The 27007-nt window shown below is 37.7% G+C and overlaps 1 protein-coding gene across 1 annotated transcript in view; it reads right to left on the bottom strand.

Moving 5' to 3' along the window:
- Positions 1–7559: 7559 nt before the first annotated feature.
- Positions 7560–27007, bottom strand: part of LOC128664928 (immunoglobulin superfamily DCC subclass member 3-like) — a 57430-nt gene continuing 37982 nt past the window's right edge. The window contains exons 7-11 of the mRNA XM_053719724.1: positions 20997–21162; positions 16558–16808; positions 16255–16419; positions 15769–15957; positions 7560–7755 (exon numbers count right to left, since the gene is read on the bottom strand). Of these exons, the coding sequence (XP_053575699.1) occupies positions 7637–7755; positions 15769–15957; positions 16255–16419; positions 16558–16808; positions 20997–21162 (890 nt within the window). The 3' untranslated portion in view covers positions 7560–7636. The remainder of the gene's footprint in view (positions 7756–15768; positions 15958–16254; positions 16420–16557; positions 16809–20996; positions 21163–27007) is intronic.

The following is a 27007-nucleotide window of genomic DNA, read 5'->3' on the forward strand; positions in this document are numbered from 1 at the left end:
ATGCATAGCCCATAGGCACTGGCAGCAACAGGCAAACCAAGCAAATGTCATACAAAAAAAATGTATGTAAGGGTGACCTTTTATATGGTTCTTCTATGGGTGGAGAACTTAATTTATTAGTATGTAAAATTCTTGTTTTCTCTCACATTCGCATAAACCCATATGCATGGATGTACCAATACCAAAGATACCCAAATAAAAGCACATCTGGTCTGCAAAACATTCTACAAAATTCTGCTTGTGATGAAGTAGTTGTGGTTTTGTATTATATTAAATTAACAATGTCTGAAGGGGCTTCTACCTGATCTCATAAGCTATGAGGATACCAAAATAAATATGTGAACTTGATGAAACATGTTCTATTTTTAAAAATATTTTATTCCATTACAATCCTTTTTATAGTTTTTCAAATAGTTTGTATTAAGATTAGTTGGTTTTTTTATACCTTTTATAATAATTTTTATATTTGGAAAAAGAAATTTGATTTCAAACTAAGGAGTGAAATGCTGAATATACCTGGGAGGGTTCTGAGTATCCTTATGATTTGGTTGTGGGGAACAACTGATGAAGACTAACTGCACTATTGTGGCACTCTCCTCTTTGTCATTTGTATTACAGACAGACAACAAAATGCAATACATTTATAGTGAAAATTATGAGTATAAGTACAACGGTGCCATAAATAAACTATTATAATAGAAATAGAAAAGAAACTATATAAATAGAGCCCATAACATTTTAGGTAGCTTAATGATAAACTAAATCTAGTTCTAAGCCTGTAACACTCAGGTAAGACTCAAAAACCTCAGATTCTGTTTGTGTTGTGTTAATTTGTTTTGTAATTTTCCCTATGGGCCTTGCACCCAGACCTGTCTGGGGTTAACTGTCTGGGACTCTGGGGACAGTGCAGCTTCCTGAGAGTGCTATTGAGCACCCAGGGCTGTGCATGTTGCAGGGTCGTAGGATGTGTACCCAGTCCAGTCTGAGAATGTAGTCCCCTTCCATGTTTTGTATATGTCTAGGGTGATTACATAAGTCTGTGCACCATTGACTTGTTCCAGTTTGTTTGATTGAGAGCTTGCATTTGTATGGCTGTATTAGGGATCCAGGTTTTGGGAGAGACCTTGACGTGGTACCTGGGCTTGTCCCATTTGGCCAAATACGGTAACTAACTCTTCTATTTTTGCTTTTCATTTTAGCTGAGTGCTTGCAAGTGAGTGCTAGAATTTATTTTGTAATTTTCCCTATTGGCCTTGCAGCCAGACTTGTCTGGGGTTAACTGCCTGGGACTCTGGGGATGTTACAGCTACCTGTAAATGAAAAAATGAAAGGTAAATGAAACACAGGGGGTTACTTTTGTATCCCAATACTTCTTCAAACTTACTATGAAATCTTAGTTTGCTTATAAATTATCTCAGTTTGACTATGTATAAAATAGAAGAAAAACTTATAAATATTAAAAGGGCTTATCTCAGACCTAACATATATAAAATCACAATAGTAGTCTACACTATATGAAGTAACTGAGTAAAAGTGGGGAAACTATATCACCTTGAGAGACTAAATTAAATGTTTCATTTAGTTAAGCAGTAGGTACAATAGGGCCTGGTTTCTCAACAGCCGGGCCGTGGCCCAGTACCGGGCCGTGATAGCCCTGCTGGTGGGCCCCAGGAACACTGTCTCACACTGACCAAAGTGTATTACATTTTATGCAAATGGACATGGTAGCCTCCCTGACCTGCCCTCAACAGGCCCCTCAACCTCCAGAGCCAGGACCCCCAACATTAAGGTCCAGAAAAAGGGCACCCAACCTCCAGGGCCAGACCACACACTCCATGGCCCTTACAGCGACACCCCCCCCCCCCGCCAGGGCCCCACTAAACCCACACTTATTTGCTTAGTTACTGATAGGGCAGCTGAAAACTCCAGCTTAAGGAATGCACCAGGATCTATGGAGATGCCTTTTGTAGGCCCCCCTACTTGCTGGTTGCTCGGCCCAGGTCCTATTTGCCTGGCTGATCAGCCCGCCCCTGCTGCTCACTTTATATATATATAAAACTACCGGGCCCTGGACATGTCTAGCTAAAATTTACCGGGCCTTGAGCTCACTTTGGTTGAGAACCACTGCAATAGGGGACATCCTAATTACAATATTTACAACCACCAGGTTAATGCTCCAGTCAAAAAGAGAAAAAATAATTAAGTGGTATACGCAACCAACTACTCATATCAAAAAACTCTTGAAATATCCAGGTAGGTTATATAGTATTGGTTGGTCTTATATGAGCTCAAATCTACTTTACTTTTGCTACTATCCCTGATTAATTATTCAACCAACTCGCAAAAATGAGCCTTCCCAAGGGTAAATAAGCCAATAGTCTATTCTATTAAATTGCTTATGTCAGGTTCTAAATGTTACTAAATTACTAGTACATTTAGAAACTTAGAGGTAAATAAATCACTAGGATATATGATAAACTGGAGTATATGTCGTTTCTATGTTGCCAGAGACTAGAAAGATAAAAGCTTGGGCAGGGCATGCTCATCATAGGGTGACCATAACAACAAGTACTTAATTGCCGGGAAATCAAGGTTCATTCCACGGTTCTCTCGCTGTTATTTTTATCTACAGAATCATCTGATCATAAGAAAGACCTGGCTTTCCAGATTCAGCACCTGTTTAACTACACTATTTGTGGCGCTCCGCTGTTTTTTTTAGAAGATGTTTATCCTGGTTGCTTGATCCACAGCAATTGAAGTACAGCAGCCCACACCAAAGAAATGTAATATTAACAGACTGGACTAAATATTTTTTTTAAAAACTGCGGTGGTTTGTATATAATCTTTATATATTAAAGAGGCAGTATACTGTAAGATTTTCTACTGTTTAATTTGTTCCCAGTTAACAATTTTACCTGCTGGAGTGTATTAAATTGTTTATGAATAGTTGATTTACCTTTATTTTGTCATTTGAAATAGTTGCTTTTGGCCCATGCTTTCCCCATCTATACTAAAAGTTTCAATACTTAATGACTATAAAAGATGCTATGTAAACATTGCCTTTAGAAGAAATTATGCTCCCAGTGGAAGGTAGGAGAGAGACATAATAAAATGTTAATTTTCAATTGTTCTCTATAAATATTGAGATAAGATAAGGAAGCACGTGTGTGTATAGAAAGTGATCCCTATTTAATGGAATAAGATGTCAAAGAACAAAGGCAGCTATTTCATATAAAAAATAAACCCAAATGATCCATTTTCATATTCTGATGCTAGTATAACAGGTAAGTATAACAGGTAAGTGGAACCACATTAAGGAGAAAACAATTGTATAATACACTGTCCCTTTAAGTGAAATTGTCTATATTGGCGCCCCCTGTTGAGGCTTTTTTTTTTTTAGCTGACAATTGCAATTGAATCCAACTATCTAGAGAAGCTATGGAAACCTTCTGTCCTTTCCTGACCGAAGAATGAAGGTCAAACAGGAAATTCCTTATAATCTTCCAAATAATATTTGAGAGCCGTGACCATGTCAAGCTTGTGAAGCAGAGATTCCTAATAAGTCATCAGCTGTAGTCTCTAAATAAAACCAATGATCTGATACACCCACAATACAACAAAATCAGTTCATGCATCTATAGGATTCTTAAAAGGTGTGCCATGCTTCATATGCATGATAATGTGTTTGAATGGTATTCCCAAAGCAGAAAGTCTTTAGATAGAGATAGAAGGTATCATACATGAAAAAAGATTAAACACTCAAGGACTCGCATGCATCACTCCATTATATTCTGATTTCTCTAGCACTTATAACCTTGAATATGATAATAGAAGTGACAGATAGGATCATAGGTCATTTGCCAATCTCTTAAAATGGCCTCTAATAAAGTCAGCTATATAGTTTTGGCTACAGCTTGGTATAAAAATAGATGTAGTTGAATCTCTGCGTTTTTGGAAAAATTGTATAAATATGTGAAATTTTTGTAGAGATATTTATTTCAGAAAACTAAATGTATGCTTACCTGATAAATTACTTTCTTTTACGATATGACAAGTCCACGGATTTCATCCTTACTGGTGGGATATTAACCTCTTGCTAACAGGAAGTGGCAAAGAGCACCACAGCAGAGCTGTATATATAGCCCCTCCCCTTCCCCTCCACCCTCAGTCATTCGGCTGAAGGTTATATGAAGAGAAAAGGAAAGGTTAAAAAGGTGCAGAGGTGACTGAAGTTTTCAAAAAATAAAATAAACCCGTCTTAAAATAACAGGGAGGGCCGTGGACTTGTCATATCGTAAAATAAAGTAATTTATCAGGTAAGCATAAATTTAGTTTTCTTTTACAAAGATATGACGAGTCCACAGATTTCATCCTTACTTGTGGGAAACCAATACCAAAGCAATAGGACACGGATGAAAGGGAGGGACAAGACAGGAACCTAAACGGAAGGCACCACTGCTTGAAGAACCTTTTTCCCAAAGATAGCCTCAAAAGAAGCAAAAATATAAAATTTGGAAAATTTGGAAAAAGTGTGAAGGGACGACCAAGTCGCAGCCTTACAAATCTGTTCCACAAATGCATCGTTTTTAAAAACCCATGTGGAAGCCACAGCCCTAGTAGAATGAGCCGTAATTCTTTCAGGAGGCTGCTGTCCAGCAGTCTTGTATGCAAGGCGGATGATACTTCTCAGCCAAAAAGAAAGAGAGGTAGCCGTAGCTTTCTGACCCCTACGCTTTCCAGAATAAACAATGAATAATGAAGATGATTGACAGAAATCCTTAGTTGCCTGTAAGTAAAACTTTAAGGCACGGACCACATCCAAGTTATGTAACAGACGCTCCTTCTTAGAAGAAGGATTAGGACACAAGGAAGGAACAACAATTTCCTGATTTAAAATTCTTATTCGAAACAACCTTAGGAAGAAATCCAGGTTTGGTACGTAAAACCACCTTATCAGAATGAAATATGAGATAAGGCGAATCACACTGTAATGCTGAAAGCTCAGAAACTCTTCGAGCAGAAGAAATAGCAACTAAAAACAGAACTTTCCAAGATAATAGTTTAATATCTATGGAATGCATAGGTTCAAACGGAACCCCTTGCAGAACTCGAAGAACTAAATTCAAACTCCAGGGAGGAGTAATAGGTCTAAATACAGGCTTAATTCTAGATAGAGCCTGACAAAAAGACTGAACATCTGATACATTTGCCAAACGTTTGTGAAATAGAATTGACAAAGCTGAAATTTGTCCCTTTAAGGAACTTGCTGATAACCCTTTCTCCAATCCTTCTTGGAGAAAAGACAAAATCCTAGGAATCCTAACTTTACTCCATGAGTAACCCTTGGATTCACACCAATAAAGATATTTATGCCATATCTTATGATAGATCTTACTAGTGACAGGCTTTCTAGCCGGTATCAAAGTATTGATAACTGAATCGGAGAATCCTCGCTTCGATAAACTCAAGCGTTCAATCTTCACGCAGTCAGTTGCAGAGAAATTAGATTTGGATGTTGGAAAGGACCTTGAATGAGAAGGTCCTGTCTCAACAGAAGTTTCCACGGTGGCAGAGAGGACATGTCCACTAGATCCACATACTAAGTCTTGCGTGGCCACGCAGGCGCTATCAGGATCACTGAAGCTCTCTCCTGTTTGATTCGAGCAATCACGCATGGGAGGAGAGGAAACGGCAGAAACACATAAGCTAGGCTGAACAACCAAGGTACTGCCAAGGCATCTATCAGTTCGGCCTGAGGATCCCTTGACCGGGATCCGTATCTTGGAAGCTTGGCATTCTGACGAGATGCCATCAAATCCAATTCCGGTCTCCTCCATCTGAAATTACTGCACCCAGAAGCAAGGGCAGAAATAAGGCTTTAGAAGTACTTATATCAACATGTAGTCAAAAGATAGATAAAAATACACTCTGCACCTCTGCTCTGCTGTGGCGCCTACCTGCCCCCAGGGTACTTCGAATCAAGTTTCCAACCCTCCAGACCAGCTACACAGTCCAGGAGCCACCGAGTTACTGTTTGCTGCTGCTAAGCCTGAAAAAATTGCGCCAAAATAGGCTCTGCCCCTTAAGGTCAAAAGTCAGAGTAGGCCCAAACAACACCGCATGGAAATGCAGTTTTGCACTAAAGTAAAAAATACACACACAATATAACCCTCAAGCATAAAACCAATAAGTGCCAAAAAATAAAAAACATGTTTTTTATATTGTCTCCTATGTCACATAATGCCCAAATATCAACTAATGGTAAATATAAAATAGGGACTCCAGTAACACCCCTCTTATTAAAATAGGTTTTACTGCTTACCCCATTCCCATACAGGGAAATAATGCCAGCCAGTTCTGATACACCAAGTCTCCTCAGAAAAAAAGGCTGCACATACCTTAATGCTGCTTGTAGCATGAAACCGGTCTCCACACTGAAGATGTCTCATGGTTACCTTCAGAAGTCTTGTGGGAACCAGCGTGGATCTTAGTTACAAATGCTAAGATCATCAAACCTCAGGGCAGAAATCTTCTTCCATATCCCCCTGAGGAAAATAGTACGCACCTGTACCATTTAAAATAAAAAACTTCTTGATTGAAGAAACTAAAACTAACACCTCACTTTACCATGTCTTCCTAGTATAACACAGGCAAAGAGAATGACTGAGGGTGGAGGGGAAGGGGAGGGGCTATATATACAGCTCTGCTGTGGTGCTCTTTGCCACTTCCTGTTAGCAGGAGGTTAATATCCCACAAGTAAGGATGAAATCCGTGGACTCGTCATATCTTTGTAAAAGAAATGTAATTTTTTTAGAAGATATGCAACATTTTAGCTTCATGCACATGTGCACTTGGTGCTGTTATTTATGTATTTTTTATTTTGTACACATTTCTATAAAAAGGCACATATCAGCTGTTATAGTAAATGAGCAAAAAATGTATCTGGAGCAAGACTAGTCCATCTGGTGATCACAAGATACAGAAGGACAGATTCAGCGAAGATTCAGAGACCCAGCAAGATGGAGAACCTTTAAGTTCAACACAAATCTGCCTACACTTGCAAGACCTCACAATCCAGTGGGTGTGAAGGGGGCGAAGGAGACACCCCTAAGAGTGAGCCACTTTCTATATTATCAGAGCAAGCTCTCATGTGCACGTCGGACCTACATGTCATTCTTCATGAAGTTTGATAATTGTAGTACCATTTCAGTAGACAGAGCATTACACTACAGGCTTGGGCAAAGCTGAAGCTCAGCTAACCTACTCATAAATAGGTACAAATCAAATGTATATGTGTATGAATGTATTTTTAAGTATTTAATTAATATGTATATAGTATTAAATGAGACTCTAGATAAGTATTCACTTTTCTACTAATAGTACATAAGAAATATAGCTGAAACATAGTAACATAGGCACATTTCTTAAATTCTTTTTTTTTTTTTAAAACAGGGCACCTCAAAAGAAAAAGATTATAATATATCACAACTATTAGAAAGCAAAAGAAAACAACCACTCATTGACATGAGATGCAGTTCTCAGAGATAAATTGTTTTCCTTCTACAGCAGTTAATTTCATCACAGCAAACCCTTTATCACAAAAGGACATAGGATAGGGTTCATGCAGCCTCTTTGGTTAACACTCACCCCATTGAGAGCCTTCACCATGTCTTAGAGACACAAAACGTAAAGAACAGTTTCCTTCTCCATTCCCGTTAAATGCAACTAGTTTCATCTCATATCGAGAACCAGCTTCTGAAATATAAATGACCATATAGGTTACACCTATAAATATTGTATGTAATTAAATACACAGATATTTTACTTAGATAACTAGATAGATGATAGATAGATAGATAGATAGATAGATAGATAGGTCAATCAATTTAGATGTTTTACTTACTCATAAGGACAATGACATAACTACAGAGGTGTATAGAAGGGAACTTAGTAGCAATACTATACTCAGAGCTGATTCTCTTCATCCACAACACTTAAAACAGGGAATAATTAAAGGTCAGTATATCAGACTTAGGCGGAATTGTAGTACCTTAAAAAGTTATTGGCAACATGCAGATGATCTAACAAAACGTCTGGCAGAAAGAGGATATGACCCCTTTATATTGAATAAGACATCCGAACAAATCTCCAGACTTAATAGGGATAACTTACTAAGGAACAACAAAAAGAATGAGAAGAGGAAACCTGATGGTATCAACTTTATAACTACTTACAGTATGCAATATAATGACATTTGTAATATTGTTAGAAAGACGCTACATATATTAGAGAATGATACTGATTTGAAAAATTTTTCAAAGAGTTGCAAGTTTATTTCACGTAAATCTGAGACAATAGGGGATAAAATTGCAAAAAACTTTGGGTCTAACACCCACAAAGGCACTGTTGATAAAGAGGATTTGGCTATCTAAGAAAGCCGGTTTCTATAAGTGTGGTGGTAAACCTTGTAAAAGCTATAACTATGCTTTAGTGGGTGATAGTTTCAAATCTTCTAATACAGGTATCGAGTATAAGATTAAAGATAGGATCTCTTGTAACTCTTCATATGTTGTATACTTGATTACGTGCGACTGCTGTAATTTTCAGACTTACCTCCAGATTTTTGAAGGATAGGATTCGTGAACATTTACTCTCTTTAGAGGCTGAGGTACCCAAACCTCCTGTAGCGAAACATTTCGCTAAACATACTGAGGGACTTAGCTTTTTTAAGTTTCAAGGTATAGAACAGGTACATTTAGGTGCCAGAGATGGTGACAGGTTCCAGGCTTTGAGTAAAAAAGAAGTATTTTGGATACATACTTTGAAAACTGGATCACTTTTGGGGATTAATAAAATAAGTGACATAAAACTGTTTATAGATTATAGTTAACATGCTTTTTTGACAGCTGATATTTATTTACTTTTCCTTGTAGTCATCGATTACATTATGACAACTATTGTCTTCTATTTATTTGGATATCTATTTAACTAAGAAAGTTCCTTTTTTTTCTAAGCCACAGAGTCTTTTCACATGTTCTAGTTCTATATTTATATACTACAGTTGCATTTATCTTGTATACATTTATAATATGAACGGAACGTTGATATTTCCAAGTGAAGTTTGATTAATAACATACTATACCCATTCATTACAATCCAGGATATAGTTAAAAACATCTTAAGCAATTTCTTAAATGAATTATTGAACTTGGATGTGTATTTTGCACAACACCACTTGCTAGGTATATATTTCATATTTTTAAATTAGTTTTTTCTTTTTTAAGTGTGTATTCTTTATTGTAAATATATGAGTGATATTGCTTTAATATGTATTTGGTGGTAATTTCCATTTTGGTTGTAACTATATACACCGGACAACATAAGTTCCGATTGGTCCAAATGGATACTTCCTTCTGCAATTTAATACCAGTTGATACACCTGTGCTCTAGCTCTGATGAAGTGCCCTTGAGGCAGGAAACGCATCAGCTGTATGTCTGCTTGCTGTGCCTTTGAAAACTTTTAAATGGATATCAAAATAAAGTGGACATTTTAAACTGTATCAATCTCTCCCCATTCATTGGAACCTGAAATTTCTTTGTTGAAATCTTTAGTAGCCTCAACATAATATTTCATAGCTCTTACCACATCTAAAGAAAGAATATTCTTAGGATTAGGACTCAAGGAAGGAACAACAATTTTCCTATTGATGTTAGAATTCCCAACTTTAGGCAAAAATTTAAATGAAGTCCGCAAAACAGCTTTATCTTGATAAGGAGACTCACAAGAGAGAGCAGACAATTCAGAAACTCTTGTAGCAGAAGAGATAGCCAAAATAAATAACACTTTCCAAGAAAGCAATTCAATGTCCAGAGAATGCATAGGCTCAAAAGGATGAGCCTGTAAAGTTTTCAAAACCAAATTGAGACTCCAAGGAGGAGAAATAGATTTAAAAACAGGTTTGATACGAATCAAAGCCTGAACAAAACAGTGAATGTCAGGAAGTTTAGCAATCTTTCTATGAAATAAAACAGAAAGAGCAGAAATTTGTCCTTTCAAAGTATTTGCAGACAAACCCTTATCCAAACCATCCTGAAGAAACTGTAAAATCCTAGGAATTCTAAAAGAATGCCAAGAATAATCATGAGATGAACACCATGAAATATAGGTTTTCCAAACCTGATAATACATTTTCCTTGAAACAGACTTGCAAGCCTGTATCATAGTGATAATCACTGAGTCAGAGAAACCTCTATGACTAAGCGTTCAATTTCCATGTCATCAAATTTAGAGATTTAAGATCCTGATGGAAAAACAGACCCTGAGACAGAAAGTCTGGCCTTAAAGGAAGTGGCCAAGGCTGGCAACTGCACATCTTGACAAGGTCCGCATACCAAAACCTGAGAGGCCAAGCTGGTGTCAGAAACACATAAGATTGTTCCGTTATGATCTTGAATATCACTCTTGGAAGAAGAACCAGAGGTGGAAAAATATAAGCAGGTTGGTAAGACCAAGGAGCTGCTAAAGCATCCACCATCTCCGCTCAAGGATCCTTGGACCTGGAAAGGTATCTTGGAAGCTTCTTGTTCAGACATGAGGCCATCAGATCTATTTCTGGAGAACCCCACATCTGTACCAATTGAAAAAACACATCTGGATGGAGAGACCACTCTCCCAGATGTAAAGTCTGATGGCTGAGATAATCCGCTTCCCAATTGTCTACTCCTTGTATATGAATCGCAGAAATTTGACAAGAGTTGGATTCCGACTCAAGAAAGTATCAGGGATACTTCTTTCATTGCTGAAGGACTGCAAGTCCCCCCTTGATGATTGACATATGCCACTGTAGTGACATTGTCTGTTTGAAATTGAATCTAAAGTTCTCTCTTCAATAGAGGATAGGCCTGAAGAGCTCTGAAAATAGCACAGAGTTCTAAAATATTGATTGGTAACCTCACCTCATGAGGTCCCCAAACCCCTTGTGCTGTCACAGCAAAAGACTTGCATCTGTTGTGATCACAGTCTAGGAAGGATGAACATAAGAGGCCCCTTGAACAATAAGTTCATGGTTTAACCACCAAGTCAGAGAGTGTTGAATGTTGGGATTTAAGTACATCAACTGTGATATCTGAGTATAATCCCTGCACCATAGGTGCAACATGCAAAGCTGTAGAGGTCTCATATGAAAACGAGCAAAGGGGATCGCATCTGATGCTGCAGTCATGAGACCTAAAACTTCCATGCACATAGCTACTGAAGGGAATGATAGAGACTGAAGGTTTAGACAAGCTAAAACCAACTTCATCCGTCTCTTGTCTGTCAGAGAAAGAGTCATGGACAATTAATCTTTCTGGAAACCTAAAAAGGTGACCTTTGTCTGAGGAATCAAGAAACTCTTTTGTAAATTGATCCTTTAACCATGTCTTTGAAGAAACCACACAAGTTGTTTTGTGTGAGATTCTGCTAAATGAAAAGATTGAGCTAGTACCAAGATATCGTCCAAATAAGGAAACACCACAATACCCTGCTGTCTGATTACAGATAAAAGGGCACCGAGAACTTTTGAAAAGATTCTCGGAGCTGTCGCTAGGCCAAATGGAAGAGCAATAAATTGGTAATGCTTGTCTAGAAAAGAGAATCTCAGAAGCCGATAGTCTTCTGGATGAATCGGAATATGAAGATAAGCGTCCTGTAAGTCTATTGAGGACATGAAATGACCTTGCTGAACAAAAGGCAGAATAGACCTTATAGTCACCATCTTGAAAGTTGGGACTCTTACAAAACGATTTAGAGTTTTCAGATCCAGAACTGGTCTGAATGAATCTTCCTTCTTTGGGACAATGAACAGATTTGAATAAAAACCCAACCCCTGTTCCTGTTGAGGAACTGGAACAATCACCCCTGAACGCTATAGATCTGAAACAGAAAAGCCTGAGCCTACTTCACAGGGTTTGTTGGAACATGGGAAAGAAAGAATCTTCCCATAGGAGGTCTTATTCTGAAACCTTTTCGATACTACTGAGAAACAATATCCTGAATCCACTGATTTTGGACAGAATCTGCCCAAATGTCTTGAAACTATTTCAATCTGCCTCCCACCAGTTGAACTGGTTTGGGGGCTGCCTCTTCATGCAGTTTTAAGGGCTGTATTTGTTTTATTTTATAAGGCTTGGATTTATTCCAATTCGTAGATGGTCTCTAATTGGAACCAGAGGCCTTAGAGGAAGGAGTGTTTTTTTGTTCTTTAGCTTGATGAAAGGAACGAAAACGATTGGGAGCTTTAAATTTACCCTTAGATTTCTTATCTTGGGGCAGAAAAACTCCCTTACACCCAGTGATAGTGGATATAATAGAATTCAATTAAGAACCAAATAAATTACTATCTTGAAAAGATAAAGAAAATAATCTAGATTTAGACACCATATCAACATTCAATGATTTAAGCCATAAAGCTCTTCTAGATAGAATAGCTAAAGACATAGATTTAATATCAATCTTAATAATATCAAATATGGCATCACAAATGAAATGATTAGCATGTTTAAGTAAGAAAACAATGCTAGACAAATCAGAATCCGATAACTGACGTGCTAGATTGTCCAACCAAAAAGTTGAAGCAGCAGCAACATCAGCTATAGAAATAGCAGGTCTAAGAATATAGCCAATATGTAAATATGCCTTCCTAAGATAAGATTCAATCTTCCTATCTAAGGGATCCTTAAAAGAAGTACTATATTCCATAGGAATAGTAGTATGTTTAGCAAGAGTAGAAATAGTGCCATCAATCTTAGGGACTTTCTCCCAAAGCTCTAAATTGGACACAGGTAAGGGATACAATTTTTTAAACCTAGAAAAAGGATTAAAAGAAGTACCAGGCTTAAAGAATTCCTTAGTTATCATATAAGGGATAGCATCTGGAATAGGAAAAACTTTAGGAGTAACCTCAGAAGTCTTAAAAACATAATTCAAATGTTTGCTATTCTTGTTATCAAGAGGACTAGATTCCTCAATACCCAAAGTAAGCAACACTTCCTTTAACAAGGACCAAATATATTCCATCTTAAAAAGAAAGGATGATTTATCAATATCAGAGTCTGAAGTAGAATCCTCTGAGCCAGAGAAATCCTCATCAGCAGACAATACTTAAGTATGCTGTTGATCAATACAAACTTCATCAGACTTATGGGAAGTAGGGAGAGACCTTTTACGTTTATTTGAAGGCGGAATAGCAGTAATAGCCTTATCTATGGCTGCAGCAATATAATCTTTTATATCTACAGGAATATCATGTACATTAGACTGTGAAGGTTTAAGAGTAGATGTATTTGTACTTATAGAAACATTATCAGCATGAAACAATTTCTCATAACAAGTGCCACATACTTGAGCTGAAGAAGGAAGATAAGCCAATTTACAACATACACACTTAGCTTTGGTAGATTTGTTTTCAGGCAACTTGGTTCCTACAGTAACATCAGAGACAGGATCAGTTTGAGACATCTTGAAAAATGTAACAAAAAATAAAAAATAAAATTTAAACAAAACATCCAATTTCCTCAAAATAGCAGTTTCAGGAATGGGAAAAAATGCTTATATGCAAAACAAAGCAAACATCATAGCCCTCTATAACAAATGAAAGCAGAGAGGAAAAGAGAGACTTAATATAACACATATTTTGACGCCAAAAATTCCGCTAACAGAGATGACGCAAATGCAGATAAAAAAACTTTTTGCGCCAAGGTTAACAGGAAATGACACAATTTGTGTCATAACAGGTGCGACTTCGCGCCAAAAAAAATTGCGTTAACAAAGACGCAAGAAATGACATGACTCGCAACCATTGCGCCAAAAATATTTGTGCCAAGAATGACGCAATAAATAGAAGTATTTTGAGCCATTGCATGCCTAATTTGCCCATGAAAACTTTAAAACAACAAGACCGAAGTTACAACTAGCTGGAACTCCAGGTAAGAAAAAATTATATAAAAAAGATATATACTTACCTGAAAGCACCCATCCACATATAGCAGACAGCCAAACCAGTACTGAAACATATCAGCAGAGGTAATGGTAGAGGAGTATAATGTCGAGCTGTAAAGGGAGGTGGCAGATGAATCCCCACGACCGAATTTACAGAGAGCCTTAGAATAGATTTCCCATAGGTGAAAACATGGCATCATCAGGCAATACTCCCTTCACATTCCTCAGACACACACTGTACTTTGAGAGGATTTGGAATTGGAAAATGCTTAGAAGCGCCTTTCACAGAAGAAATCAAGCACAACTTACTTCACCACCTCCAATGAAGGCAAAGTTTGTAAAACTAAGGTATGAGTGAGGTGGGAGATGTATTCATAGGCATTTTTAGGTTTGGGAAACTTTGCCCCCTCCTAGTAGGAATGTATATCCCATATGTCACTAGCTCATGGACTAATGCCACTTAAATAAAAAAATAAATTATACCTAATCCCTATGAAAATAAAAAAACAAAAACGAAATAAAAACACCCCCTAATCTAAACTACCAATAGCCCTTAAAAGGGCCTTTTGTAGGGCATTGCCCTAAGTTAAACAGATCTTTTACATTTAAAAATTACTAAATCCCCCTAACAGTTAAAATCCCCACCCACCAAACCCCCCAAAATAAAAAAAATAACACTAAAAAACATAAACTACCCATTGCCCCTAAAGGGGCATTTGTATGGGCATTGCCCTTAAAAGGGCATTCAGCTCTTTTACTGCCATTAAAAAGGGCAATCAGTTCTTTTCCAGCCCATTAAATCCCTAATCTTAAAAATAAAAAAATAATCCTAACACTAAGCCCCAAATAGTTACTCACCATTCCTGAAGTCCGGCGGAGAAGGTCTTCTTCCAGGCGGCTCCATCATCTTCTATCATCATCCGGAGCGAAGGTGGAGCGGAGCGGATGTGTGGAGCTGGCTTCACCGATGTGTAGATCCTCGGCGGCGTGGAGGCTCCTCTTCATGCGATCGTCCGACGCACACTGAAGATTGAACGCAAGGTACCCACGCATCAGTGAAGACAGCTCTGCACCTCTGCTCCGTGCTGCCTTCAATCCGGATGAAGATAGAAGATGATGGAGCTGCCTGGAAGAAGACCTCTGCCGGACTTAAGGTTTTTTTTTTTTAGATTAGGGTTATTTTGGGCTTGAAAAAGAGCTGATTGACCTTTTAAGGGCAGTAAAAGAGCTGAATGCCCTTTTAAGGGCAATGCCCATACAAATGCCCCTTTAGGGACAATGGGTAGTTAAGTTTTTTAGTGTTAGGTTTTTTAATTTGGGGGGTTTGGTGGGTGGGGGATTTTTACTGTTAGGGGGGGACTTAGTATTTTATAGAGGTAAAAGAGCTGATCAACTTAGGGCAATGCCCTACAAAAGGCCCTTTTAAGGGCTAATGGTAGTTAATATTAGATTAGGGGGGTTTATTTTGGGGGGGATTTTTTATTTTTATATGGGTATTAGTTTAGGTTTAAATTTTTTATTTTGGCTAGCTTTGTTTATTTTTTTCTGTAATTTTACTTATTTTTTGTAACTTTAGCTTGGGGGTTTGTATTTTTTAAACATAGACTGCCCCCTGGGAAGCTTATCGCCTAGTATATATATATATATATAGATATATAGATATATATATACATATATATCTTACCCAGGTCACTGTATGTGAAGATAGATAGATTGATTGATAGATATTTGCCTCTTAATCAGGTCACTGTATGTGAAGATAGATACATAGATAGATATTTGCCTCTTACCCAGATCGCTGTACGTGAAGATGCTGATATTTCCTGGCAGAATCTGGAGACCTTGAAATTCCCCATAAGGAATCTTGCGATATGCCAGCTTGTAACCTTGTACCTGCCCAGCTACTGGTAAAGCCAACCAGGACATCTGAACTGCACTGTCATTCACAACTGACACAGAAAGCTCTGGAGTCTTGGGGGCTGTAATAACATAGACATATTAGTGCTTCTACATCTCACTTACAATATCCAACCTATCTACAAATGTCTTCATAATATCAAGATGAACAATATAGCTAGCTAGGATCTATGGCTAGATAGGGTCTCAACTGCTTCATATTTAATAAAAAAATTCAGGGATATAAATGAAGAAAGATAACCCTAATTTATGAGAGGTTAAAGCTGATAGATGTTTGCTTCATTTACTATTCTCATTTATGTTTTCTGACACCCGACCTCCGTTGTGATGAGCACTTCGATCTCATTACAATTACTTACGTTTCCCCAGGGTGGTTGCAAAAATAGTGTTGGAATCACTGCTGGCTCCCAAGGGGGAATATGACCGGAGGAACATAGAGTAAGTGGTTGACGGTTCAAGGTTGGTCAGCACATGTCTGAAGGTGGTCTTACTAAGAGCTTCCTGCAGCTCCTGACTGCTCGGCTCTAAGGATAATACAGAAAAACCCCATGTGAATGGCAGAAAGAGGCACATTGTGATTAACCATTACTCTTACATGGTTAATCACAGGGTTACAAATATATTTAGATTATGCATGAAAAGCTCAATTGAACTATACTCACCTCCTGCCTTGCGAATGTGCAGCACATATCCTATGATCCTATCTGCCACTTCCAATGAAGGTGCTTTCCAAGTCAGCTGAATAGAGGAGGTTGAGAGGGGCACAGCAGTCACCTCTTCTGGGGATTTAGGAGCTTCCTGTGGTAAAGAGACAGCTAAGCGAGAACTGGCCTGATTTGTTCCAGCAGTGTTCTCAGCAATACACTGGTACAAGGCTTCATCTGATGATGAAACCTGGACAATTGTCAGTGTGCTGGGGAGAGATGTAAACACAAAGCTCGCTAAAAAATCCACAGTGTGATAGACACAAATTGGTTTACTAAATAATATACTGTCTTCATTTTTACATAAACAAAATGCAGTTTACCCATGTAAATGGCTACTTAACAGGGAGCTCACATCCTAATTCGGTACCTACACTTATTTCCACATCATAGTCCATCCTTCTTATAAAGCAGATCAGTATTGTAGAAGCTTTAAAGAATCACTCAAGTCAAAATGAACTTTTATGATTCAGATAAAGCAGCAGTTCTAAGACTGTCTCTGCACAAGCTCACAGAGTACACGTATACTAGTCTCTGATTGGCTGATAATACAGGGTGCTGGGAAATGGTAGAAAAAATAAAATTGTCAGAAAAAAAATCTACTGCTTATTTGTGTGCTATAGCATTGTCTTTTTATTATGTACTTGATAATTATATAATTCTACTGCATTGAGTGGTCCTTTAAGAGCCGCATATAAATTTATGGCTACACACAAATAATAGTGAATTACAAATGGTAACAGCGCTAAAAAAATGTGCAAACCGCTTTTTGGTAATAATATTGATATTTATTTCAAGTGTAAAAAACACAATTTTAAATTCTCAAATATATACAACATATGCAAACATATGCAGAGTAGACAATCTCAGCTTTAATTAAGCTAGATAGTAATTACTTATACACTTATAAGATGTGTTGCAAAATAATTGTATCTTAATACATCGATGCCTACAAACAATAAAGTACAATAGAAATTGTTCACAATGATATCAATAAGAACATACAGACACAAATAAAAATATATTGATTAAAATAATAAATTGAGTAAAAGTTAACAGCAAGTCGCAACCTACTTTTTAGCGCTGTTACCATTTGTAATGAATTTTTTCTTTTTATATAACAGCTGCTTATACACGTTTTTACACATTTTTCCAAATATTTTTCATATATTTTCAGTGGCGCTCTCCACTTCTTACACAACACAAATAATAGTATTTCTTAAAAATGTCCATGGCTAAGGACCTGATTTAGTTAGGTTGAAATTCTTTTTATTTAGTTCCAAAACAGCAGAATAAACATAGGAATAAGGTTTACATAAAGTATAGCGCACTTTTTTTTTAACAATACAGCAAACATGACCAGATATAAGAGCTTAACCAAACGGAAACCTTTCTGTATTTACTGCTTATAACAGGTTAATGTTTGTTAGGTCTCCCCTTTATCATGGTATTCCTAAATATTAAGGGTCTGGCATGTTATACTCTACATGGACAGTGTGATCTATATCAATCTAAGATAGGGTAACATAACTATGTTGTCATTGTCGTGCCTCAGGAAAGTTTTTATATTTAAAGGGACACTCAAGTTAAATTAAATTTTCATGATTCAGATACAATTTTAAACAACTTTTCAATTTACTTCCATTAAAATAAATGTGAACAGTCTTTTATATTTGCAATTTTTGAGTTACCAGATCCTACTGAGCATGTGCAAGAATTCACAGACTATACGTATATGCATTTGTGATTGGCTGATTGCTATCACATGGTACAAGGGGAGTGGATATATACATAACTTTGAAATTTGTTATAAAAAATCTACTACTCATTTGAAGTTCAGACTAAGTGCTATTGCATTGTCTTGTTATCTTGCATTTGTTGATTATGGAAATCTAATGTGTTGACTGGTCCTTTAAAACATAAAACATGAACAATTAAACTTAGTAACTTATATAACTACCAAATGTGGTCATTTAATGCTATCAACAAATCTATCTGGTATCTACATTCTTGTCAAATGGTGTAATAAGTCAACGAAGTATATTTATTCAAACTGTATATTGATCTGACATTGTGAAATTCAGGAGAAGTTCTGTCATGTGTTGAAAGATGATTTCCCACTCATAAGTTTCCATGCATGATCCAGTAAAACCAAATCTTATGAAATTGATCCCTAGAATCCTGTAGCCATGCTACTTCCACTGTCATTTTATATAAATAATTTATTTTGTCTAAAATTTCCTGCCATGTAGGTACTCCCACTTTACAATATCTTGCTATGCAAGTTCTGGTAACCGTACATAGAACTTTAATAAATGTATTAATGGGGGAATTCAATTGTGGCAGTCTCTGGTTTAATAATGCTTGGGAGATGTCAAGAGAGATGGGTTCATCCAATAGTGTACTAAGCAAATTGTTTAGCTGGTTCAAAATATCTTTCACCTTAATACATTCCCACCACATATGATTATATGTTCCCATTTCTCCGCAACCCCTGTAACAAAATTTTGATTTAGTAGATGAGAAATATGAGGTTTTAATGGCAGTTAAGTTCCATTGAAACAATGTTTTAATGCAGTTTTCCCTAAGATCCGCACTGATCATACCTTTGCATGATTCAAATAATATTTGATCCCAATCGTTTGGTAATAGTGGCTGATTTTTTTTATGTTTGTTTCCTTGGAGTGTTAGATATATTTTGGAGATTGTGCTTTTGTCTCTGTTGGGGGACTTACATAAAAGTTCTAGGGGTGAGTATGGGTGAATCTCTCCCTGAGTGTTATAACTACTGAGAGCACATATTTGTAGATAGATGAACCAGTGTAGTTTGTGTGGGAGTAATTTCTCCTGTAATTGGCTATATGTGATTATAAGTCCTCTTACCATGAAATCTGCTACCCTATACAGTCCTTTGTTTGCCCATTTATCTATCTGACCATATATTTCTTGGGGAAGAAGGTGTTTGAGTGGTGGACCTGATTTAGTTAAAGGGACATGAAATCCCCAAAAAAATTTCATGTTTTAGACAGAGCATACAATTTTAAACAACTTTCCAATTTATTATAAATTTTGCTTCATTCTCTTGGTATCTTTTATTGAAGGAGCAGCAATGCACTACTGTAAACTAGCTGAACACATCGCTAAGCCAATGAAAAAAAGCATACAGTTGCAGCCACCAATCAGCATTTAGCTCCCAGCTAACTAGCCTATATAGGAATGCTTTTCAACAAAAGGATACTGAGAGAATGAAACACATTAGACAATAGAAGTTAATTGGAAAGTAGTTTAAAACTATATGCCCTAACTAAATTTTGTGTTTTATGTCATTTTAAGTATTCTGTATTAAGCATTATCCCATGTGCTGTATTGACTCTTTGCATCCCATCAACCTTCTATAATAACTAGACATTAAAATAAATTGGTTAACCCTCTTGGCTGTCTGATAGCTGTGTATATATGTATGCATGTATGTATGTATTGGGTACTTGTAAAGCGCGGCTAATCATCCGTAAGGGTCTCAAGGTGCTGCTCATTTTATCGACCTCGGAAGCCTGAAAGGCTAAGTGGACCTCGCCGGGGATCGAACCTGCAACCCTTGGGCTGCTACAGAGCTCAGCCACAGTGCCTTAGCATGCTGAGCTATCTGTCCGGCTTAAGTGTGTAACTTAGCAATGTAGTGCAGCCCTTTCTTTCAACAAAAGGGTTAAACATGCTAAATGTAAAGGGTCATACTTATGAAGATCTATAGATGCCAAAAAAGAGGCTACTTAAAGGGACATTAAACACAAAATAAATGCTAGATAGAATGATGCATTCAAAGAAAAGATTAGTCTGAGAATAAATGTTTAAATATTGACAAAATAAGTGTAACGTTTTAGTGTCTATAAAAGAATGGGAGCTGCCATGTTGTAACTTAGGTTACCTTCTCTGATGTGGCCAATTAGGGACAGCTATACATAGGTCACTAGAATGTGCAGCCAATGGCTGTGTGGAATATAATTGTGTTCTGCACTTCCATTTCTAACAGAAACTGAAAAGCTCACAATTTCAGAATGGAATTACAGGAAAAGGTGACAAAATAATTAATGAAAGTATATTGTAGAGGTTTTTTTATGTATACGATTTATGCTTTTTATATTACCATCTCAAAGTGTTTAATGTCCCTTTAACGTACAAAAAATGAAAACAGAAAGCAAGATACAAACGGATATAAATAAGTCAAATAAGAACAGAGACAGAAAGCAAGAGTCAAGGAGAAATGGTATGACAGGGAGAAGGAGATAGACAAGAGCAAAGTGTGACAGTGACCTATGATACCTCTAATACTGTTATTCGGCTCATCATCTGTTAATGTAAAGTACTAACTTGCTAGATAAATTGGCCCTTTTGTCTCTAACCTGTTGTTGCTGCTGAGTATGATGTTTTCTCCTTGACTCAGATGTTTTCCATTTTTCAGCCAGAGCAAGGTTGGCTCTGGAACTCCCTGTGCCATACAATGGAAAGTAGCATTGCCCCCAAGGTTTTGGCTTATAGACTGTGGCCACTGTACAAACTCTGGAGGAGCTGAAAGGACATAATTAGTTAAATCTCTCCTATGTCTACTATAGTTTGTTTGTGAGCAGGTGTCACATTTCTGCATGTCAAGACTGTATAACAATTATTACTATTACTATTATCAGGTATTTGTAGAGCGCCAACAGATTCCGCAGCCCTTAATATCAGACAGCTACACTATTGCTTTGAACACCTTCGGCCAGATTACGAGTTTTGCGTTAGAAGCTGTGCGGTGCTAACGAGCAGTTTTTTTCTCACCGCTCACTTACCTTCAGTGCTGGTATTACGGGTTTTTACAAACCCAGTGTTAAAAGGCAAGAAGTGAGCGTTGAGCAAAATTGTGCTTCTTACCGAACTCCAATACCAGCGCTGCTTAAGTCAGCGGTGAGCTGGTCGTACGTGCTCGTGCACGATTTCCCCATAGACATCTGTCATGAATACCTCAGGATTTAGCTGCTAAGGGGTTAATTCTGTTTAGTTTGTGAACTAAAAACAGTTATTTGCTTTTCAAGAAGAATTGTGTCTTGTGCTTGTTTGTGTTTCTTTGAAGTGCCAGGAGCCTCATAAATGCTTTGTAGTATACACAGGATAGAGCTTTATGGCTCAGACTGTCAACAGAAGGCATGATAGAAAACAGTGCCTCAGTCACAGAAACTGATATGGTCAATAAAGGGACATGAGTATAATGTATATATGTGTTTAAAACTGTTATGACATTAAATTAAGGGAAGTATGACAACCCTGTCATATCTGGTATCAAACCGTTGCTCACAATGTAAGGAAGAGACTGCCGGTCAGTATATCTGAAAATAGATTTACCTAGCAGAAATTATAATGGGTTCTATAATTTCAGGCAAAAACTTAGTTTATTGAAGGTCATAAAGACAGGGGGGTTTCTTAGCCCGCCCAGGAGGGTGTGGTCAGGCAACTTGATCTCTGGAAAATAGGTATAAAAATCTTATTTTTAACTATAAGATTGTTCATTCTACAAGGGAGGCTTCCACAGCGTGAGTAACCATTTTCTCTTGCCTATCTCCCTGGGGGCAGACTTATAAGCTAGGAAAGTATTAGGTCTGTTATTTTCTTCATTTTATTTTAACCTGTTTGCTGTGTGTAATTGTATTTGTAACAACTTTTTATTAATAATGCATTGTGCATAATATTTTTGGCATAATAAATAATTCCTTTATTAAGTGTTGGCCTTTGTCTAATAATTGAACCACGTTACTGAAAGAGACTGGAGTATTAGAACTGTATAATTTAGGTTATTCTCAGTTAATGTGTAAGTCTGGGTTTTTCCTTAGGATTTTCCCTTTAATAAATCATAAGTGGTGGCAGTGTTTGAGCTAGATAGCATAGTTAGTTTAGTGTGGGTGGCATTAAAGGGGAGTTTTGGGCATTTCTTTTAAGTCTAGTACAGACTGGAGAGTGTTGTCAACCCTTGCACCCACTGTACTAAATCACAAGCTGGCCTGGTGTGGCTAGATTGCGATATATTAGTGAGAGTAGAAGGGGTCTGATAACCCTTTCTGTGCCAAATAAGTGACTGGCGCAGGGTTGGATAACCCTGGTTCGTCACAAATTGGTGGGCAGCGGTGTAGATCATTTTTGTTATTAGATTTTAGTGCTTGTGGATTTGCTAGTGTGAAAATCCCAGTACTAAAAAGAAATTGTAACTCACAATTTCCAAAGGCTAAAACTCAGTGCATTATATAGTCACACATTGCAAACAGTCCCCTTCCCTATTCTCTGTTTTTCTTTTCTATTTTATTTTTATTATGGAGTTATATCAGCTATAAACGAAGGAAATGTTGGCACTGTTATGCCAGGAGTGAGATATCCCATCCCGTGGAAAGAACAAAGATGGACAATACAACTTCTTATTGAATATGATAACAGTCAGGCCACACCAGTTGAAGCATCAGAAGAGGTGTCTGCAGCTGTGGGCAGTGATTCATCAGGAACTGGGGATCCATTGGACTGTTATTTACAAACTATTCTGAAACACATGGGCTCAGCGGATGCAAGTTTGCGCATGGAGCCGATTGCAAAATTTTACGAACAACAGGCTGCTGTGGCTGATGAGAGACAAGCTGCTGTAGCTGAGAGACAGGTGGCTAGGGAAGCTGAGAGTCTCTGGCAGCTGAGAGAGAGTCTCTGGCAGCTGAGAGATAGGCTGCTGAATGAAAGGCTGAGAGAGAGTATCAGCTACAGCTTGTACGGTTGGAGAGAGGGATGGTCTCACCTGTTGTTAGTGAACCTAGAGACCCACCTATTCCCAGAGTGCATGCAGAGAATTTTCCCACTCTAGAGAAAGATGGAGATGTGGATGTATTCCTGCGTAGTTTTGAGAAAGTTTGCAGACAGTTCCAGCTTCCAAGGGAGCAGTGGGCCAAGTACCTTACCCCTGGCCTGAAAGGTCCTGCACTGGAGGCTTTTGCTGAACTACCCCCAGAGTTTAACATGAACCCCAACATGAACCCCAAGTCTAAACACCCCTAATCTTACACTTATTAACCCCTAATCTGCCGCCACCGACATCGTCGCCACCTACATTATATTTTTTAACCCCTAATCTACCACTCCGGACATAGCAGCCACTATAATAAACATATTAACCCCTAAACCGCCGCACTCCCACCTCGCAAACACTAGTTAAATAATACCTAATCTGCTATCCCTAACATCGCCGCCACCTACCTACATTTATTAACCCCTAATCTGCCATCCCCAACGTCGCCGCCACTATATTAAATGTGTTAACCTCTAAATCTAAGTCTAACCCTAACACCCCCTAACTTAAATATAATTTAAATAAATCTAAATAAAATTCCTATCATTAACTACATTATTCCTATTTAAAACTAAATACTTACCTATAAAATAAACCCTAAGCTAGCTACAATATAACTAATAGTTACAGGTTAGGGTTTATTTTTATTTTACAGGCAAGTTTGTATTTATTTTAACTAGGTAGAATAGTTATTAAATAGTTATTAACTACCTAGCTAAAATAAAGACAAAAGTACCTGTAAAATAAAACCTAACCTAAGTTACACTAACACCTAACACTACACTACACTACAATTAAATAAATTACCTAAATTAAAAAAAAAAAAAATTAAATACAATTAGCTAAAGTACAAAAACAAACAAACACTAAATTACAGAAAATAACAAATTACAAGATATTTAAACTAATTACACCTAATCTAATAGCCCTATCAAAATAAAAAAGCCCCCCCAAAATAAAAAAAAACCTAGTCTAAACTAAACTACCAATAGCCCTTAAAAGGGCCTTTTGCGGGGCATTGCCCCAAAGAAATCAGCTCTTTTACCTGTAAAAAAAAAAAATGCAAACACCTCCCAACAGTAAAACCCACCACCCACACAACAAACCCCCCAAATAAAAACCTAACTAAAAAAACGTAAGCTCCCTATTGCCCTGAAAAGGGCATTTGGATGGGCATTGCCCTGAAAAGGGCAGTTAGCTCTTTTGTGGCCCAAAGCCCTAACCTAAAAATAAAACCCACCCAATACACCCTTAAAAAAACCTAACACTAAACCCCTGAAGATCGACTTACTGTTCTGAAGACCGGACATCCATCCTCAAGGAAGCGGCAGAAGTCTTCATCCAACTGGGCCGAAGTCCTCAACGAAGCTGGGAGAAGTCTTCATCCAAGCTGGGCAAAGTGGTCCTCCAGACGGGCAGAAGTCTTCATCCAGACGGCATCTTCTGTCTTCATCCATCCGACGCGGAGCGGCTCCATCTTCAAGACATCCGACACGGAGCATCCTCTTCATCCGGAGTCTTCTTACTGAATGAAGGTTTCTTTAAATGACATCATCCAAGATGGCGTCCCTTAGATTCCGATTGGCTGATAGAATTCTATCAGCCAATCGGAATCAAAGTAGAAAAAATCCTATTGGCTGATGCAATCAGCCAATAGGATTGAAGTTCTATCCTATTGGCTGATCCAATCAGCCAATAGGATTGAGCTTGCACTCTATTGGCTGATTGGAACAGCCAATAGAATGCGAGCTCAATCCTATTGGTAGTTGTAGTGTAGTGTTAGGTGTTATTTTACAGGTACTTTTGTCTTTATTTTAGCTAGGTAGTTAGTAAATAGTTAATAACTATTTAGTAACTATTCTACCTAGTTAAAATAAATACAAACTTGCCTGTAAAATAAAAATAAACCCTAAGCTAGATACAATGTAACTATTAGTTATATTGTAGCTAGCTTAGGGTTTATTTTATAGGTAAGTATTTAGTTTTAAATAGGAATAATGTAGTTAATGATAGGAATTTTATTTAGATTTATTTAAATTATATTTAAGTTAGGGGGTGTTAGGGTTAGACTTAGATTTAGGGGTTAATACATTTAATATAGTGGTCGACGTTGGGGACGGCAGATTAGGGGTTAATAAATTTAGGAAGGTGGCGGCGATGTTAGGGGCGGCAGATTAGGGGTTAATATTATTTAACTCGTGTTTGCGAGGTGGGAGTGCGGCGGTTTAGGAAATAATATTTTTATTATAGTGACGGCGATGTCTGGAGCGGCAGATTGGGGTTAAAAATTTTATTTTAGTGTTTGCGATGCGGGAGGGCCTCGGTTTAGGGGTTAATAGGTAGTTTATGGGTTTTAGTGTACTTTTTAGCACTTTAGTTATGAGTTTTATGCTACGGCGTTGTAGTGTGAAACTCATAACTACTGACTTTAGAATGCGTTAGGGATCTTGTCGGTAGAGGGTGTACCGCTCACTTTTTGGCCTCCCAGGACAGACTCGTAATACCAGCGCTATGGAAGTCCCATAGAAAAAAGGGTTTACGAAGTTTACGTAAGTCGTTTTGCGGTAAGGCCAAAGAAGTATGCGGTGCCCCTAAACCTGCAAGGCTCGTAATACCAGCGGGCGTAAAAAAGCAGCGTTAGGACCTGTTAACGCTGCTTTTTTACCTTAACGCACAACTCGTAATCTAGCCGCTTATTTCTTACACTGATCTTCTTCTGGTTTAGTAGTTTATTTACCATTTTGCTGCTAAGCTAAGCCTGTTTTGAGCTTTTTTGCTACTTACATTTAAACACTGAAAGAGAGGCCACTTTTTGCAGTACTAAAATAAAAGCATGTTTTGCCTTGCAAGATGATCATTTAATAAAAACTTTATTAGAGGTCTCTAGACATAATAATAGATTTTTTTTTATTGAGCTTATAAATTCCCATTCACCAGCAAAACCCCATGTGTTTACAAAGATCCGTATGCTTGTGGCTTTCCAGGATCACTACCGGTTGAGAGAGCAGGCAATTCTCTTTAAAATGACTATTCTTTGAGTTCTGTGGCTAGTAAGGGAGCTGAGATTGAGGGGTTTGAACAGCCACCCCCATCCACCTCCATCACCTGCCTGTCACATTGTGGTTCCGCCCCCTCTGTGATGTCACACATTTCTGGTGACATCACTGGCACGCCCACTTGGCTCTGGAAATGCTGCACACTATACTACCAACGATGAGGCCTGCGGTGTGGGGTGAACTGCAGATTCCTCTTAATGACGAGAACAGGTCGTTATGCACTTACAGGCAGCAATTTGCACAATGAACCATTGTAGTCACACAAATGGAAGCAGTGACATGAAACCCATTTATTCCTTTTATGATTCCTATAGAGCAATGCAATTTTAAACAACTTCCCAATTTACTTCTATTATTAAATTTGTGTTATTCTTTTGGTATCCTTATTGCACCACTGGGAACTAGCTGATCACATCTGGTGAGCCAATGACAATAAGCACATATGTCTAGCCACCGATCACCATCTAGCTGCCAGTAGTACATTGCTGCTTTGAGCCTAACTAAG

This window comes from Bombina bombina, chromosome 1 (genome assembly GCF_027579735.1).
Source record: "Bombina bombina isolate aBomBom1 chromosome 1, aBomBom1.pri, whole genome shotgun sequence".
NCBI lineage: Eukaryota > Metazoa > Chordata > Amphibia > Anura > Bombinatoridae > Bombina > Bombina bombina.